At 34.9% G+C, this 20,864-nt stretch overlaps 1 protein-coding gene across 3 annotated transcripts in view; it reads right to left on the minus strand.

The window, feature by feature from the left end:
* Kdm4c (lysine demethylase 4C) overlaps window positions 1-20,864 on the minus strand; it is a 194,952-nt gene that overhangs the window by 114,973 nt on the left and 59,115 nt on the right. For 2 of the 3 annotated variants that reach the window (XM_057784161.1, XM_057784160.1), the window contains 3 exons: window positions 18,888-19,081; window positions 13,395-13,444; window positions 122-225 (listed from right to left, as the gene is read on the minus strand). In XM_057784161.1, the coding sequence (XP_057640144.1) occupies window positions 122-225; window positions 13,395-13,444; window positions 18,888-19,081 (348 nt within the window). The remainder of the gene's footprint in view (window positions 1-121; window positions 226-13,394; window positions 13,445-18,887; window positions 19,082-20,864) is intronic. The other variant, XR_009057981.1, reaches the window with a different exon arrangement.

Raw genomic sequence — 20,864 nt, forward strand, 5'->3', positions numbered from 1 at the left:
ATGCTGGGATTAAAGGCATGCGCTACCATCGCCCGGCAAGACATAGTACTTTTCAGTTTATCCTAAATACAAATTCCAACAAAATGAAAAGCCTACTCGTGAAGGTCTAAGAGGAACAAACCTTGTCAAAGGGAATGCCATACTTCTTCAGAACTGAGGGAGAAATCAGTGTCATCTTGTGGCGGAGAAATGCATCACAGCCTTGGGAGCTGCTGGGGAAAAAGCCTAAAGATCAACAGCAAATAAGGTAAGAGTTAAAATAACATTTCATATAGCTTTAAAATATACTTGAATTGTAATGTTCTTACAACTCTCAGTAAAAAATGAAGTCATAACCTTTAAAAGTGATATATGTATTTGTCAAAAAGGCTAATTTTTTCAAAAATATTTAACAAGAATAACACTTATACTATAAAATTCACTAAGCTTTAAGAAAGAATTTCAATTAGATACATATTTGAATGCCAGGTGCCTAATATATACTAAAGAGTAAAGCAATAACTGAGCATTTACTAGACAAATCCCTCATTGGAGATTCTGAAGAACCAGCCACCAAAGAACCAACCATTCTTAAAGCACTGCTCCCAAACACCCAACACACAGTACACACCCAACAATCCCTTATCTTTGTTTTCTTCTAATCAATTTCATACTAATCACTACTAACCTACAGTATTCTATAACTATATTAACAACAATTAATTAAATATTTATTTCAAAATCACAGACAAGGATGGTAATATCTCAAACATGAAGAAATGATGTATCTCTTAAATGGCAGATTTTCCCTTTCTGAACAATATAAACATCCATAATTAATATATGTCAACTAAAAATAATATTATTTTAGGGACTGCAGAGAGAGTTAAACTATTAAGAGTACTTGCTGCTCTATCAGAGGAGCTAGGTTTGGCTTATGTAACTCAAGTTCTAGGGGATCTGATGCCCTCTTCTGACCTTTACAGCACTAAGAACATACATGGTACACATAAATACACACACACATATATACATACATACAAACAAGCACTTGTACACATAAGTAAAATAAAAAAAACTTCATTTTTAAAAACACTTCTTAATGAACATATACAAAATGCTTGAAAACCTGCCTTACTAGCCTTTGTGGGAAACTGATTCTGGGGAGGTCTTAAGAGAGGAAGCTAATCTTTTATTCAACAGTATATTTAAACATTCATTCAACAGTATATTATGCTTTGGGTCATGGCTGATTTTCTCCAACACTGCCTTCAATCTTTATTAAGGCATACTCTTATTACCTTGGTGATACAAGGAAGAAGAAAATGAAAACTAGCATATTTCATGTCTTGGTCAGACTTTTCTCCCTCAAAGGATGATCAAGCTCACCAAAGACAGCAGAAAATAAGCTACACTGAGGAGAAAGACAAAAAAAGACAGGGGATAATAAAAGAGGGCAAATCCTGAGGAAACAAGAAGATATCAGGAATGATCCATATACAGAGGATGTAGCAAGGGTACCATGTGACCACATTGTCTGCATGAAGGGAAGACTTGCCAGCATATCAATCACTAGGCTACTTTGTTGAAAAACTCATTAGTACTCCATACAATTAATTGCAAGCAAAAAAAAAAAACTTAGATTGTTTTAATTTTGTGTTAGGTTGCATTCACACCTATCCACAACCACACATGGCCTGTGAGCCACAAACTGGAGGTATGTGATTAATCCTGAAACATCTTATCCTTGTAGAATAATTTCATAAGGAATTATTAAAAGTAATTTAAGTGTTTGTTTATGCTTCAATGGGAAGTAAGGCCACAGCTCAAATGAAGGAAGGAGGGAAGAAGGGATAGAGGGAGAGAGGGAGGGAGGGAGGGAGGGAGGGAGGGAGGGAGGGAGGGAGGGAGGGAGGGAGGGAGGGAGGGAGGGAGGACAAATGGCAAAAGAGAAAGGCAGACAAGGCTCGGGGGTGGGAAGCAAACAGTCAGGATAGAAGCAGGGGAATTTAGGAACAATTTGGTAGAAAAAAGTACATTTGGGGGCTAGACAGTTGGCTTAGCAGTTAAAACTTTATACTATTCTTTCAGAACACCCAAGAATTCTTTCTTAGCATCATGCTAGGAGGCCCACAATCACCTGTAACTCTAATTCTAGATTATCGGATGGCCTCTTGTTTCCAGTGGCACCTTCACTGACTTGCAAATACCAGACATATATACAAACATACATATTCATAATTAATTTTTTAAATAAATCTTTTTCCTAAAGTACATTCTGGGTAAGCATCTGCACCTGTTTAAAAGCGGGAAAAGGAAGGAAAGATGGAAGGAGGGAAAGAGGAGTTTACAAAATCAAGTCTCTTTAGAGGCATTGGGAAAAACTACTATTCTCCAAAAGACATAACTTTGCCCTAGGGTCATTTCACAGCAGTCTGTGCATGATCAATAGTCATAAAATGCAACCACAAGTAAAACTTCAGTGAATATGGAGAAAATCCTGTACCAAAATAATGATTAAGTATGCACAATTAAGATGTCCTAAATCTTACCTCTGGGGACAATAAAGCACCCAACTCTGGGTAGTCTCCAAATTCAAACCCATGCAAAAATTGTATTAATACAATTCAAATAGATCTATCAGGCTTCCAAAATCTGTAACTTTGTGCAATACTATATGAGTTAAATTTTAAGGTAAAATCACTGAAGAAAGAAAAGTCTATTAATTTGCGTCCTAAATGAATTTGTCATCAGGACCTTAATAATAGGGAAACATGTCAAAATTTAACTTAAATTAGAAAAGCACTGGAGGAAGATATTAAGAAGTTACAAACTTCACATTGGTTGAGGAACTTTATTTACAGAATGTTATCAGAAACACATTTAACCACATCTTAAAAATCATCTAAGAGCCGGCACAAACTGAGCACAAGGTATGCGTCTTAACATGAATTTTATCTCAAAATACTTATGTGGGCTACAAAGCTCACTTACCCTCAGTTCATGGGTTATAAAAATTTTATTCATTATATAACCACAATACTGCTCAAGACAAAAGCAATATCTAAAAGAGTGAGGTCTAGCTTTCATAAACAATATTAAGGTCTGTCAAGGTCAATAAAAAGCAAACAACAAAAAAAAAATCTCACAAAAAAGATAACAGCAAACTCCATTTAAGAACATCAGCCACCACATGGAGACATATTAAAAAAGTCAAATACTTTGGAAGTTCATCAGATAAGTCTGAGTTCATTTTAAATTCTTTACTTTCCCTAAGTTTTAAAAATTTTTTAATTGTACTTGACAATACAATTAAAGATACTTGACAGTAATTCATTTGTAAGAAATGGTATCTGAAAGTTCCCACAATTTAATGTTACTTTTGGAATATTCTATAACATTTTACTTATTTATCAAATCAAACATTAATGGGATCATTAATTGTCTCATAATCATCAGAGGGGAAAGTCCCAATAAGATCTATAGTAATGCTGAAATCCTATAGTCACAGAACATTTCACATATTCTGAGGGCACCAATAAACATGCCATAGGCACAAAAACATGCAAGATAATCCTGTCCCATCTTCCTGAAACCTTGGCTATTGAAGGGTTATATCACTTGGTTTGTTTTCATTTAGAAACTAACATATATAAAACCTACATTAGTGTTGAAAGTGACAAAATTATCGCCCATCTGGTACAGATGTGAAGAAAGGGTACTTGAGAGGTAGCCTACTTGTGGTGAAAACCAGCCTGCGAAACTCTGCATAAATATACATCCTTTCACCAACGTTGAAAAAACTTCCTGGAGCATTGAAGTTCCTTTTTCTCTAATCTTCAAGCACACACATTTTGGGGTGGGAAGGTGGGCATTAAGTAGTTAAAAGCACTTGCTGCTCTTGCAGAGGACCTGGACCCAGCACCCACATGCTAGCTCACAGCAATTCATTAATTACAGTTCCGGGAGATTTGACTGTCTTTTCTGACCTCCACAGATGCCAGACACACAGACAGTGTGCATACATTTTTAAAAAAATTAAGATGGAAAGGGAACACAGATTCTAATCACAACACAGTCTTTGTCTTTGGTAGTATAATCTGAGTGCTTCAATAATCCAATCTGTTTACTCAAAATGCTATTATTACTTTTTTTACTTGTTCAAGTTGTCTTCATTTGCATTTTGAGACAAGATTCTACTATGCAGCCGGGTAGACTTGAACTTGTGATCTTCCTAGCCCAGTCACCAAGGTAGTTGGGATTGCAAGCATGTCCCATGACAGCAAGCCTCTCAACTAAATTATTACAAGAATCTACTGCCATGATCCATACAAAAATAAGCCTTACTAAAAGAAAGAAAATAGAAAAGCCCAGTGCCAGGTATGATATATTTTCTTTTGAACTGTTGTTCAGAAGAGGTTCCAGAGACGCCTAAAATAATGCTATTACCATTGCTCTTGGTTGACCACAAGAACCTGACAGGAAGACCCTATTGCTAAAAAAGAAAACAAAAGCTGGTCAGAGGAGTTGGAGAAATCAATTTAAAAGCTTCTTCACTATTAACTTTTAAATTATAGTATGGCAAGGTGCTATACAGACTGCTGGAAAAGTAAAATCATCAACAGTCTTACACAACTAAGAATCCTGGAAGCTACAATAACTACTGCCCTGGAAAGACATGTTCATGGGTATACTAATCACATGAATGGGCACAATCAACTGCTAAACTGGATTTAAGCCTGCTCCATAGGAAGAACCTAATTTCTAGTACTATAAATCTGGCCAAGAATCCATGGCTGGGAAGATCACAGGTCCCATGCGAAACTATTATTATTTTGCTAAATAGATATTAAATCAATTTGTTTTCCTTCTATATATGCATCTTTATATAGTGTGCTTTATAGTGTGCTTCTCATACTTCATAGGAGAAGGTCTTTCTATGAATAAGTATCTTTGAGTTTAACCATAAGTGTGAAAACTATATAATAAACAAACTCCTCAAGACGTGAGAGGCATAGAGAAAGACGGCCATAAAACTACTTAAAAAATTAGAGGTCAGGGGCTGGAGAGATGGCTCAGAGGTTAAGAGCATTGCTTGCTCTTCCAAAGGTCCTGAGTTCAATTCCCAGCAACCATATGGTGGCTCACAACCATTTGTAATGGGGTCTGGTGCCCTCTTCTGGCCTGCAGGCATACATGGAAGGAATGCTCTGTATACATAATAAATAAATATTAAAAAAAAAAAATTAGAGGTCAGAGAGGACCAGGGTAAAACAGTATCTTCTGGACATAACAGAAGTGCTGCATTTAAGAACCCACAGCAGCTGTGGATGTCTGTAAAAGGATAGACCTGTAAAAGACCAAGGATGTCAACATTCCAGCATGAAGTAGTGAGGGGCTCATAAGCCCCCATTGCTAGCTGAAGAGCTATTGAAAGCTGATGATTAATAGGGGAGTGAGGGTCAGTGTTCTTTAGTGGTGTTGCTCCTGGTAGGTTAGATATGCTACAGTAGATGGCCTCATACACACATAAATAGGGATAGCACTAATTGGATTTAGTGGTTTATTTTTAAAAAAGAAAAGAAACATAGGGATAAGCCAGGAGGCACTAGAGTGGTGAGTCACTGGAGAGGGCGCGGGAAGAATAAGATCAAAATATAATCTATGTACGTATTAAATTCTAAAACTATAAACTTAAAATATTAAAAATTTGAAGCCTAAATACTCATTAATTTATGGAAAAATAAATAAAATGTAATATGCCTATACAATGGAACATCATTCAACCAAAAAACAAGAGGTAAAATTCTGATACAAGTTAAAATTTAAAAGACAGTTCTAAGAAAAGAATCAAGGCATAAGGAAAAAGGTAACCACCAAACCAGCTACAACTCATATAATACACAATGGTGACGTGCCTGACAGATGTACTGGTACAGTAGTAGCACAAAGTTTGTGGGAATAATCAACAAATATCTGAATGGACTTAAGGCTCACTCTATGAAATCAAACCCATACTCAATACTGCTCAGATGCCAAGAACCCGAGGCTAGATAGATCATGAACCTAAAGAAAAACCAAATACTAACATTCTACTAAAGGAATGTCACAATAAAATGATTTCTAAAGTCATTCTGTTATACTCATAAAACAGTGCCTGGCTCAGTCATGATCAGAGAAGTTGGTTCCTATAGCAGATGGGAACAAAAGCAGAGACCCACAGGCAGACATTATTACAAAGAGAGTGAGAGACCTTGGACCCTCAGTCCTAAAAATAAGATGTCTTATACCTCCCCTAAGAGATCAGGGAACCCTGTATAAGAAGAGCAGAAATATTATAAGAGTCAGTAGAAATGGAGGACACTAAGGAAACTTGGTCTTCTAAACACAGCAGGATCTGACCAAAATATTTATCAGTATTTTTAAAGTTGTTTTAGAAATAAAGTAAATGCAAAAGGAATTTCAAAAATGCAAAAGAAGTTTCAGATGAATGTCTTCCGGGTTGTCAACTAGCTTACATTTTGTAACATATTCACTATTGCTAAGAAATTCTCTTTAAATTCTATCTCAGATAACTCAAGTATAAAAGCATAATAATGCTCTAAACAACTAAATATTTAAGTTTTGGAAGTAAGTTTACAGGCCAAAGGTAATGATTTTAAGTAGGAACAATGAACACTACTATAAAGATTTTCCATTTTTTATTAATCACTTAGGAGAAAAACAATAGAAGAAAGCAGAATAGGATAAAAGGAATTGGGAGGTCAAAGGTATAGATCTATTTCTAAATTGGGAAAACTGTTTAGCAATGATCATTTATTTTTTTAATATAATTGAAATTTACCACAGCATGTGTCTCAGTTTGAATGTAACTGGCTCCCATAACCACATAGGGAGTGGCACTATTAGGAGGGGTGGCTTTATTGGAGTGGGTATGATATTGCTGGAGGAAGTGCATCACTGTGGGTCTCTTTGTGTGTCACTTTGAGGTCTCTTTTGCTCAGAATACCACCTAGTGTGTCAGTTGACTTCTTGTTGTCTATAAGATGTAGGACTCTCAGCTACTACTCCAGCATTTGCCTGCAAAACACCATGCTCCCCACCAACCCATCATGGTGATAATAGACTGAATCTCAGAAACCATAAGTGAACCACTCCAATTAAATGTTTCTTTTATTAAAAGTTGCCGTGGCCATAGTGTCTCTTCACAGCAATAGAAATCCTAAGATAGTATTGTATTCTTTGACACCGTTTACCAACTTCTGCATGTTTACATTATTGATATAAGCCTTACAAAATGTAAATAAAAGCCAAAAGCACAACAATCTCTTTGTTGAACAGTATTGGTAAGACTGACTTCCTACCTTTATGAAATCAACTCAAAATGAACAAAATTCATTCAATATCTGAAAATTTGAAACTACTAGAAGAAAATATAGAGAAAATATCAAGACAATGACATAAAGGAAGTTCTTTAAGGTAAAGTCTCAAAGGCTCAGAGGGAAAAAAAGAGAGAGACAAATGGTATTAAATCAAACTAGGAAGCTTCTTCACCACAAAAGAAAAAAGGCAACAGACACAATAGCTCTAACATTCAACAGGAAACAAAACATAAAATATTGATCAAATGAAAAAAATATACTTATCTTAAAACAGACATAAAAATTAAAAAAGAACTATCATATGACATAGAAATCTACTTATAGGTATATATACAAAAGAAATGAAATCCATACACTAAAGAAACAATCTACATTCTAGTGTTCAATGTGTCACTATTCACAACTGAGAAGAAATGAAACCAAACAGATTGCCTATTAACTGATGAATGAATAAGGAAAATGTGGTATATGTACAATGAAATATTATTATTTGGTCATATAAAATTATTGCAACATAACAAGTTATCATACTAAATCCAGAAATATGTAAGCATAATGTGTCAATAAAGAAAAAAAATCTATGTCTGATGTCACAACAATAATCCCAACACTAAGGAGGACTAAGACAAAAGGATTATCATGAGTTTCAGGCCAACCTGGAATATACAGTGAGCTTCAGGCTACACTAGCTAGCAGGGTGAAGACCCTGTCTTTAAATAAACCACAATTCAAGCAATAAATAAATGACAATAAACTAAAAGATTGTGACATATATATATATTATATATATAATATATATATTAAAAAAAGAACAAAAGAAGAAACTATGAGATGTTGTGTGGTTTCTGATGCCTATAATCCCAACACTTGACAGAACAGTCAGGTCACCCTCCACAATACAGCAAGTTTAAGATAAAACCTCTGGTCCAAAAATATTTTAATTTAAAAATTTAAGGAATGAGAAGAAGCCTAGACATTAGAGACTCAAACTTCTCTGGTTTTCCTCCATTTACCCAAACCACTGCTGAGAGAAGTACTGGGCAGAGACCACAGGGACTTTCAGATCAAAGACAATGTGTCTCCTAAAAACTACCTTGTTTTTTATCTCCTGAAGAGAGTGTTTTATAGTTGACATGTTATTGTTTGCCTGAGACAGGCTCTTCTATAGCCCAGGCTTACCTCAAACTTATTGTGCAGGGAAGAATGACCCCAGATTTCTATTCCTTTTATTTCTTCCCCGTGTACACTACCACACCCAGGCCTATGAGTTCTTAGAGACTAGACTCAAGCCAAGCACTCTACCAACTGAGCTGTATCTCAAGCCCCAGTTATTTGTTTTTCAATATCAAACTGATTAGCAGAAACTTACACCTAATTTTTACATTCTGTAGATTGTGGAGGCCCAAAAACGTGAACCTATTTCTCACCTTGTCTGAAGGACAGAAAGTCTGAGGGTTCCCAAAATTGTTGACAATGGATGTGGTTACTTGGTTCTTTTGGCAGTAAGATGGCACATATAGGCAGATCTACTCCATTCTGACAAATGGTCAGGATATGCAAGCATACTTCTGCTCCTTCTTTTGAAACAGGAGGTTTGACCTAGGGAGTGGCTGCCTTCAGGTACAAATATTCTGATACTTGATATGGATATGAGGGTCCCTAAACAAAAAAATGCTAATGATTTGATGTCTCAAAGTACTGAAGCAATTAACTGTTGGTGTTGTTCTTTGAATATGTTAAAGAAGTCTTTTGTTGCCTTCTTCCGGTTTTTTTTTTTTTGTATTGGGGTATAAAAGTGTACGGAAAATTAAAGGCAGGCAATTTCAGTATTCACTGCAACTCCCTCCCAATATTATCCTATGTTTCTGTTTCATTATTTTTATTCACGTCTTCATACTCTTTACTAAATTTCTGATCCCTATGCCCCTACCATGGTAAGTAGTATTTTTGTAGAAGCTGGTCTCTAACAGTAGATAATTCTCACATGAATTATTTTTGCATCTCAGAGGCTACTTCATTGGAAATCTTTCCCTGACATGTGACAGATCCCACATGTGTACATATGATGAGAAATCTTTAAGAAAAAAAAGATCAAACAAGTACAAAGATAACAAGATGATTTTTTTTGGCTTAAAACCTATCCTAATTCTATGCTCAAAAAACACAGAAATGTTCAATTTTTGATAAATTCCTCTCTGATAACTAATAAATCTCTTTCTATGTTCCTTCTTCCTAGAACTACTATAAACATACATGAATATTAAAAAACAAAAAACATAAACTATTAGCCAGGTGTGGTAATGTATACATTTAAGGACTAGGAAAGTGGGTATATTGAGTTTGAAGTCATCCTGGTCTATGACCCAGTATCCAAATGGGTAAACAGATCAAAATACAATTAAACATATAGTAGGTTAATAAAAAATTAGTGGAGTATGAGGTTTTGGGACTACTACATTACTATTCTTAATGTGTTCCAGCTACTTATTACATGCAAATAAACCCAAGCTGCTAGATCACTAACTGCTCTCCATGAAAAGGAATGAAGATAGGTCTATCACTGAATTACTTTTTTAAAAAGATATTATTTTATATATATGAACATTTTGCCTGCATGTGTGTATGTATATACATTACATGAATACTCAGTGCTCAAGAAGACCAGAAGATGGTGTTAGATTTCCTGCAATGGAGTTAGAGATTTGTGAGCCACAATGTTGAAATCAGGTACTTCTGAAAGAGCAGTAAATGCTCTTAGCCACTAAGCCATCTCTCCAGCACAGATTTTTATCAGTTTTTAAAAAAATATTTATAAAAGTCCTTACGATTGATTGTTCAGAATTAGGGACATTGTATTAGCCAGCTTCTCAAAGTCAGACATTTTAAAATGACATTTTTATACCATCAATAAATGAATACTTAAGGGAATAATATTTATCACATTGAAATAATAAAAGTATAGCAACCTAATTCAAAGAGAAAGGTATGAACACAAGTCAGTTTCAAATCTGTTCATGATCAAAACGACTTCTTGCTCATATTACAACTTTGTTCCTGCTCTCTTGACAGGACTAATAGGGCTAAGCCAAGGTTCTTATGAATGACTTTTCAGAAACTGACAAGCTTTGAATATAATTTCAGGAAATACTGAGGATGGCTGCTTATATTCCACGCACAGAACTTTATTCATTCCCCAGCAAAAAGGATGCCAACAAATCAGGGTAGAAGAGTCTGCTCCCTGGTTTTCAAAATTGCTAACAAGCCTGAAGTATACATACATACTCACATATATGTCTCTATCTATAACTCATGTGCTCATTTATTAGTCTTGCCTAATAATTACTCTTCTACTCTCCCTTGTAGAATATTGCTTTTGTAAATAAGGTGGTAGCTAGATGCAGCTGCTGCAATCTATAATAGCAAAATACTTAGGAGACAGAATGATCTCATGAGTATAGGAGATAAAGGACAACATGGGCAACAGTATTAATCCATCAAATAAAAAAAATGAGTAAAAGCAAACTTACAAATTCTTAATTGAAATGTAATTACCTGTTCAAACAATAAGTAAGATTACACATTGTAAGAGGTAAACAGAAGAATACATTCCCTGTTAGTCACTCACATTCCCAAACTTGCTGTACATCATCCCAAATCATATATCTTTTCTTAATAATTAAAATTTTCACAAATGCAAGCGATTGTCAATATTTTTAACAAAATTTTATTCACAATAAGAGTCAAATAGAATATGCTTTCTCATTAAAAATGACATTTCCAATTTACTTCAATCTGGTTTTGAAATAATTTAATACAAAAGCAAAATCATTGTCTTTTTTTATAAAAAAAAAATGAGAGATGTGGATATTTTAGAAACTGAAAACAATTTGATGTCTTTTTTTTAATTAAACTTTATAATTATACTCTATTCTCTTCCAGTTTAACTATATCAAACCAAACAGTGAAAAGAATGGCCTTACCAGTGACCATAACAAGCAGACAATTGTATATTCTTATTATACCTATGCCCATACAACACTGGGGCGAAAGTATTGCATCAATCAGAAGGTAAGGTCTATGGAGGTAGTTCATCAGGTAAAATGTTTGTCATACAAGTATCAAGACCAAAGTTCTGATCCCCAGAACCAAGGTATGTCAATCAGGTATTATAACCAGTCCGCCAAAGTGATCCCTGAGCAAGCTGGGTAGGCTAGGCTAACTAAATGGAGGAGGTCTGGGTTCAAGTGAAATACCCTACTTAAATATATAAGGTGGAAAGCAACTGAGAATGACAACACCAAACTCCTGTGTACACAGACAAATGCAAACACACACACACAATGAGAAAGCAACTGAAAGGCAAATTCAAATTCTTGACTTTGTTAAATACAGACCTGATAACTTTCAGATAAAATATTCATAGGTGTCAACAAGCAAAATTTCGATAGAAATCAAAAATGAATGCACTCATGAAAAAAAAAAGGTGGCCATAAAGATTATTGCGCACAGACAAGATAATGGGAAATATCTCTACCTGCTTTTCATTTTACATATCAGATGTTGCCTTGATCTAGATAGTCTATAATTCTCTATCATATACATACTGCATTGCTTTATCGTTATAATCATCTGGCTGATATCTGGTCATTGACATAAATCCTTCATTGTCTATAGGACTTTCATTTTTTTCCTTTCTCAAAATGATACTATAAAACAGTCTTAGTTTAATGTTCTTGGTCATTAACCAACTTTGTTGACCTTACTGATTAAAAATATTGTACCTTTATTTCCCTGAGATAGTATCTGTTGTAGTTTACATAATAAACTTCACAGTATGACCCCACACCACAAAGCTGACATTGCTCCTTTTTAAGTTCTTTGGTCATGAGTTTAATACAAACACTTAATTAGTTATTATTAAAAAAAAAAGAAGAGAGCAACATTTAATTTTAGCACAAAGTTCATTGCCTATATATTATGAATTGATGATAATCATCTTATAAAACTGCTTTAATCTGTTATCCAGAACAGTATTCACAGTATTCTACTACTTCAGTAATTCATGAAAACAATCCCTAAATTAAAATTCACAATTAAACTGCTATTTTTTTTGTTGTTTTGTTTTTTGAGACAAGGTTTCTCTGTATAACAGCCCTAGCTATCCAGGAACTAGTTTTTGTAGATCAGGCTGGCCTCGAGCTCATAAAGATCCGCCTACCTCTGCCTAGGATTAAAGGCGTGCACCACAACGGCCCAGCTTAAACTGCTACTATTACTGTAATAAAATACATTTAAAAACAAAACACTGTAGCCTGCCAAAACTATAATACTGCCTCTTACAAAGGTGATCCTGTACTATTCCTTCTAACAGTTTCCTATAATTCAAATTAGGGAGATAAATTGTGAATATCATTATTAATTTTTCCTATAATTTGGATTAGGAATATAAACTGTAGATGCCATTATTAATTTCAGCTCAAACTGCTGAGCCAATGAGTTTTCTCAATGTCCTCAATGTTTAAGTGAAAGTAGGTAACATGGAGGGAAAATGTCCTTTGCCATATTAATAAAAGGCAAACCTAACATAACAATAAAGCATACATATGCCTGAAGTGCTCTGCTTGCTGGAGAGTGAGTCTTAGATAAAGGCAGAATGATTGCTACCAGTTATCACTCAAATTCAACTCTACTTGCTATTCCAATAGTTCATGACCAGCTGACATATTTGGAGAAAGAGTAAATAGCAAAAAATAAAGTTCAATGTTATTTAAGAAAGAAAAGAAATTGAGGAATAGTCAAAAATGATGGAAATTCTAAAAGCCCAATGAAATATTAAACAGTAGCTTAAATCATTATGAAGATTATGTAACAGAAGAAACATCACAAATTAATATGAAAATAAGTAACATTATTCGATTAGGGTAACATTTAAAAGCCAACAGTTTGAAGAGGACATACATTAACACAGTAAATAAACTGCTGAACTACCACAAAACAAAAACCATAAGATAAGAAATGGAAAGCAAGTTTTACCTTGGGCTAATCTTTCAAGTCGTTTTCCATGCTCCGGAGGAATAGCATACCTAAAATATTAAGAATAAATAAGAAAATGATGTTTATAATATTATAGATAGTTATATTATATAGATATAAATACCTTTGCTTACAAAATTTGAACACTAAACTGACCTTGGATAAACTGAGTAGAAAATAAGAAATCACAAAAGTCTGTACCTTAGACACAGAATGGAAGAATATCAATATAAACTACCAACTTAAATGTCCAAGATCAATTTTAACTTAAAGGTTAGGGAGCAAAGGATCAAGATAAACAAACCCTCAACCAAAATTTTCCTATGTACTGTAGATACTTCTGGGCATAGGTATTTTGTTTGTTTGGAAACTGGCCAGTTTGGGTATTGTTTCAAAGAAAACATTGGTTGCTATCTTTTTGTAATTTTTATTATACTTACTGTTCATGTGTATGAATGCACATGTGCATGCACATATGTACCATCTGTGCTTGTGAAGGTTAGTGAACAACTTTCAGAAGTTGGTTCTCGCCGGGCGGTGGTGGCGCACGCCTTTAATCCCAGCACTCGGGAGGCAGAGGTAGGCGGATCTCTGTGAGTTCGAGACCAGCCTGGTCTACAAGAGCTAGTTCCAGGACAGGCTCCAAAACCACAGAGAAACCCTGTCTCGAAAAACCAAAAAAAAAAAAAAAAAAAAAAAGAAGTTGGTTCTCTCCTACCAAGTTAGTTTCTAGGGATCAAACTTAGATTTTCATACTTGGTGGCAAGAACCTTTACCAGTGAGCCATGTTTCAGACGTAATTGTTGTCTTTTAAATGTAGCTTTTACTTATCTATTTATTTCACAATTATATAACTTTAAAAAAATCTGGATTTTAATCTTTTCACCCTAAAGAACAAAAATATTCATCCAAAGGTCCCAGTTCAGTGGTTCTACCTTCCCAATGCTGCAACCCTTTAATATAGTTCATCATGTTGTGGTGACCCCAACTATAAAATTACTTTCATTGTGACATCATAACTGTAATTTTGCTACTGTTGTGACTCATAATGTGAATACTTTACAGAGAGGTTTGCCAAAGGACTCTTGACCAACAGGTGTTAGTGCTTTAAAATATGCAGTATCTGAAATATTCCCTATATTTTGAACTAAAAACCTCATGATATGACAATTCTTAGCTGCTGACAGAGAAAAGATCAATTTTCTCTAAAAGTGTAAGACCTGTTAAATCCATCGTGTTTTAGTAAAAGATCACTCACTCATCCAAAAATAGTTCAGCAGCACAAATTCACCTTGGAGAGGGGGAGTGGAGGGTTAAAGTTGGACTGTGAAGGGAAGAAGTGGAGCTGGGAATGGAAGGGTGAATATGGTCAAAACATGGTATACAATATTCTCAAAGAACTAATGTTTTTGAAAAACTGGACTACCCAAGAGCAGTCACCCTAGTACCTGTGAACAATAGGTAAGTTGATGTTTGTGAGTTCAAGGCCAACCTGGTCTATATAGAGATTTCCAGGACAGACAGAGCTAAGAACATAGAGAGACCTTGTTGGGGGGAGGGGGGAGAAAAAGAAAAAAAAAGAAAGAAAAGCTATTTTAAGTACTATAGCAAAGAAATGGAACCAACCTAATTGTCCTTCAACAGATGAATGAATGGATAATAAAAACATAGTACATTTATAAAACAGAATACTATTTACCTCTAAAGAAAAATGAAATCATAAAATTTGCGAAAACATGGAAGGATTTAGAATGTATGATATTAAGTGAGGTGACACAATCTCAGAAAAAAAAGCAAAACAACCTACATGTTCTCCCTCTCATGCGGATCCTAGCACTGTAAGTGTATGATGAAACAGATGTACATGTTGGTATAGAAGAGCACAGAAAAAGAAAACAAGAACAGGAAAATATTAGGGTGTGAGAAAGGACTGACGGCAAAGGACAGGTGTAAGGAAAGCAAGCATTATCTAAGTGTTTTGATAATTTTAATTGAATCTTGAACTTTTTAGTTTTTTGATGTTAAGTAAGTACATAAAAATGTATTTGATAAATGTATTTGTAAAAATGCAAAACCCAATGTGAAGTTCCCCAGAATGGATGCTCTCTTTATAGAGTTCATTGAGATACAACTGAATGGAGCTCCTGACCTCACAGACACTGGACCAACATCTGGAGGTCTTGGTCCAGCTAAACTCACTGTGTGATTATATTTTTATTTGTAAACTCTTTATAATAAAATTTTAATAAGTAAAAAGGAAATTGCTTGACAAATAGAATGTTCTTTTTTGTTGTTACTAAAGTAGCACAAATTATACAAGTGGAAGTACCGGCAAGACAGGGATGTATACTATACAAATCATTCCAATGCTCTATCAAAGTGAAACTAGAAGAGGCCACTCTCTTCTTATGTGAGAAAAGGTGTTTCATGCTGGGAAGTATCGCTGAAAAGCATCCAAAACAATGTATCTCCTATACTGTCAAAAAGATAGACCACATGCTCCTGTCTATATGCCAGCCTGCATATGTATGAATTAGAGCAAATTAAATTTATATTAGAAATTGACTAAAAACAGAAGTAACCAGTATTACTTTTTTTTATTTTTTTTAATTAATTAATTTTATTAAAGATTTCTGCCTCCTCCCCGCCACCACCTCCCATTTCCCTCCCCCTCCCCCAATCAAGTCCCCCTCCATTGTCAGCCCAAAGAGCAATCAGGGTTCCCTGCCCTGTGGGAAGTCCAAGGACCCCCCACCTCCATTCCGGTCTAGTAAGGTGAGCATCCAAACTGCCTAGGCTCCCACAAAGCTAGTACGTGCAGTAGGATCAAAAACCCATTGCCATTGAATATTAAACTTCATCAGGCAATGAAAGGAGACAGAGACAGAGACCCACATTGGAGCACCAGACTGAAATCTCAAGGTCCAAATCAGGAGCAAAAGGAGAGAGAGCATGAGCAAGAAACTCAGGACCGCGAGGGGTGCACTGAGACAATGGGGATGTTCTATTGGGAACTCACCAAGGCCAGGTTTGAAAAAGCACGGGATAAAACCGGACACGCTGAACATAGCAGACAATGAGGACTACTAAGAACCCAAGAACAATAGTAACCAGTATTACTAATAAGCTAATAACTACAAATGAGTAATGAATGTGGCATATACTTCATTTTTCACTGATACATATTAAAGTCATTACAAAAAAAATAGCACCTGCCTCTAATTCCAACATATGGAAGTCAGAAGCAAAAATAATCACTGGAAGTCTATGATCCATGTAGTTTATACAGTGAGTTCAGGAACCACATCAAACCAGTCTAACACTTGTAATCTCAACACTCAGGCAACTGAAACAGGAGAATTACTATGAGCCCAACACAGTGTGAACAATGAGCCGCCATCTATATAAATACATGCACCACATACTGTTGCAGTGGTGAGTCTAGCTGCCAATGCTGTTCCCAAGGTAACAAAAAGAACACTTCAGAGCAGCGAGAACTTTAGGAAATTTTTCTTATCTAAAAGAAAAAGGCGGGCTGGAGAGATGGCTCAGAGGTTAAGAGCATTGTCTGCTCTTCCAAACGTCCTGAGTTCAACTCCCAGCAACCACATGGTGGCTCACAACCATCTGTAATGGGGTCTGGTGCCCTCTTCTGGCCTGCAGGCAGACACACAGACAGAATATTGTATATATAATAAATAAATAAATATTTTTAAAAAAAACAGCTTTAAAAGAAAAAGGCTCACATACATGAACTGAGGGACATGTTCTTTTTACTTCTTGTTCTCTTTTTCCTGGTTCCAATTCTCTAGTTCTAATTCTCTTATTCTAATTTTCTCTAATTTTAAGTTTCAATTCTCTCGTTCTAATTCTATTCTCCCTAATTCTCTGGGCACACAGCTTATATACATATTTAACAGCAAACATCTGTCAATAAAAAGGGTTACAAAATCTTCTTCTCAGGGTCGCAATGCACTCCTGAGTAAAGATAAGGGGCAGAGCTATTTACCATGGGAACGTATAGGCAGGGATGAAGAGTGCTGGGCACTTCAGTACTTTAATTAAGGCTAGCATGGAAAGCGTCCCAAGTCTAAAGATATATTTTCTTATCCTGTATATAGCCCCAGAGTTCAAGGAGAAAATTATAAAAGGAAAGCTTGTAACATTTTATTCAAGGCTGTGAGGTCAGGCTATCTTCCACAGTCCTGGCCATCTGCAACGCCTTTCACGTGTAGAGCTGCTTCTCACTGGACTTGATTAATTTGTTGTCATTCCTATCCACCATATAAATTTCAGGACTAAAATATAAACAGTTACTTGAGCCTTGAATTTTGTACCATAAACTGAGGTTAGAAGTTTGTGCAGAGTGTTAATTGCTTAAGGAATTTAGTAGAAACTAGCTGCTGGTCTCTTATCAACCAAACCTGGCTAAAGAAGTTGGCATAGCAGTTCTAGGTCACTTTGTGCTAAGAACCTTGGTTAGACACCTGCAATTCCGTCCTTGTGCATATTTGCAAAGTTTTTAACTTACAATTTGTTCACAGAGACATTCAGTCTAGTCTGAATCTGCTCTTGAGGTTATGAGTGAATGAATTGTATGTGGCTTTTCTTAGAAGTGAAAAGAAACTGTTGTGTTCTTCATGCCAGTCTTGAGCTAGTGATAAAAAACAGGGCCTAAATGTCTTATAGTCCTTGTGGGACAATAGATCTAGTTATGAAGCATATCCTAGTATATTTGCTACATATCAAAACTATACAGCTTAATGAAAAGGTATCTTCCTGACCATCCATGGATATATATGTCCATAAGATTGAGATGTAATCACATCACGGGAGATTACACATTACAATGCAGGTATTGGGAAGATACCATTTACACACGTGAATTTACAGAGATAGGCAATCAGTATTATATGCAATATTTTCAATAAGCCCTGCCTATGAATTTCCTCCATCGGTTGATCACCATGTATGTCAGCCTTATAAATATCAGCTGTCATTTGTAGCAATTGTGTCGTGGCCCACAACAGCTTGTGATAATATATCAACTTAAGTGTGTTGCCATTCTTACCAATACTATTTCCCATGGACTGCTAATAGGTCCCCTGATTCATTCTCCTTGTCACATTAATGACCAAATGAGGATTATCATTAAGAGAAAGCTGAATCAACAGATCAAGGTTCTTAAATCTCTACATCCAAGATGTCATGTTTTTAATTTTATCTCAAAATTTCTAACAAATACTCAAAGAAATAAAGACATTCTACAAATTACTTCAGATAAAGATTATATTAATCCATGGCATACAAAATGTCCATAGGAAACCACTGGGCTTAAAGTTTCTACTCAAAAATCTGAGAAGAAAAGAATGATTATATGATTACAATTCAAAACTTCCTTACACTCTATCAAAGAATTAATTCTCTTCAATAATGTACAACACTCAATGACTCACAACTCTAAAGGATGTGAATATTAAATTAGTGACTTGCCAAGATTTGGGCTCCCCAAAATGTAGATAATTAATACTGTAGAGATCCATGTCTTCCGTGTGCCATGCAAATGTTGTTTTCCACATTCCAAAATAGAGATAGGGGGTATTTACACCCTCAATAGAAATACCACACTCTTCTTCAACCACATCCAAGACTGTATTTAGGCGAGCTATATTCCATTCATCCACACCCTAGATAGAACCAAAACAGGGAGAAAGAGCAAAATCAATATTAGCAAATGAAAAACAGCATTTATTAATCAAATAGTCAGTACTACACTATTGTTTTATTGCTTAAAAGTAAAAAATATAGCACTTACTAAAAAGTGATAAGCATATATCCATTAAAATTGTTCCAAAATTACTACCAACATATTGTGTTTCTATACAATTATCAATGTAAAATTGCATCCAATAACTGCATGATTCCAATGAAAACTAAAAGTAAGTACTCACTTCCCACTTGGTGCTAAGAAAAGAATAATAATCATCTTTAATTTAAAGCAGATAGCCTGATATATAATGCTGATATTTAGTACATATTTAATTTGGGAGCTGAAGTTTTGTATTGTTTATTTCTGGTTTGGACATTAGTTCTGAGGGCCTATTCAACATGAAACATCACCTTAGGAAACCAATAGCAAAACATACCTTCTGATAGCCCTCCCCCAGTCATGCCTATTTTACTTTAGTATGTGATCCACTGTGTCCTACAAATTTCATACTCCTGGAAAAATTCGCATTTTTCCAAACCATAGACCCTGTGCTCAGAGTAGTTCTCAATAAATAACAACAGCATATATTTCCAAGAAAATTTAAATACATAATTTCAACTGTAAACAACTCATCTAAATTTTGGTAAAATTATTGGAATAATTTAGTTTTGTTTAGCCCCAATTAGTTTGAGGGATGGGTGAAAACTAGCTATAATTTCTGATCTAAAAGTAAAAGGAATTTTTGTGTTATTGTTTGTTTTTGTTAAAAGTGGCTGGAATGGTAGTAATGCCTATGGTTTTGGAACTTTAGGAACTGAAGCTAGGAGGATAAAAACCGGCTCAGCTCCACAGCTAGTTTAAGGCCAGCATAGACTACATAAACCTTATCTCAAAAAAAAAAAAGAAAAGAAAAAAATGTACTAAAATAGAAAAAATATCTGATTTTTAAGAGTATTTACCAATTAATAACTAATTTACTATAATTCATAGCTGTTTAGGATGTTTTAGCAAACAATATCATTTTCCTCACATACTTTCCTTATAGGTAAATTCTAATACCCAAAACTGGGTACATCCGTAAAGATTCATTTCAATCTCCACAAAGTGCTATAACAGAGGGGCTTAAATCTTCTTCTATGTGAACTAAAAAGGTTCTCTCTAATAAGTATTATAGTGGCCTTATAAACAACCCTTTATATCATTTCCCTTTTACACTAAAGACCTTTAGGGTTGTTCTAGTTTTATTTTAATCTTTAAACAATTATTTAATTAATAAACCAATTCTATTTCCTAACACTTTGGTGTAAGGAAAAATACTGATGAAGCAGTAAAAAAGGAAGAAATCATTCAAACATTTTAGTTCAGAAAATAACTGTGTTATATATAACATATATAACTGAAGCTCTGGAAACTGATCAAAGTCTTCTTTAAAATGCAAGATTTACACTTAAGGGATCATAGAAAAGTGCAATAAAATTCTGTAGATTATTTTCTCATTTATAGGATGACATGTCTTAATTCAGGTACAACAAAACTTCAGTCCACACACTTTAGCAAGAGTCCTACTTGAAAATCTTTACAGAAGTAATTAATATGAATTAATTAAATAAGCATCACAATGTGGCAACCATTTTGAAACTGAATGATCATGCAAATAAACAAGCCACTTCACTGAATTCCTACATAAGAAAATACCTAAAGATCCTTAGTCTTGCTGTATTTCACCCACAGGAACATATGTCCATCTCCTAATAACTGAG

The sequence above is a fragment of the Chionomys nivalis genome, chromosome 11 (genome assembly GCF_950005125.1).
Source record: "Chionomys nivalis chromosome 11, mChiNiv1.1, whole genome shotgun sequence".
Classification (NCBI taxonomy): Eukaryota; Metazoa; Chordata; class Mammalia; order Rodentia; family Cricetidae; genus Chionomys; species Chionomys nivalis.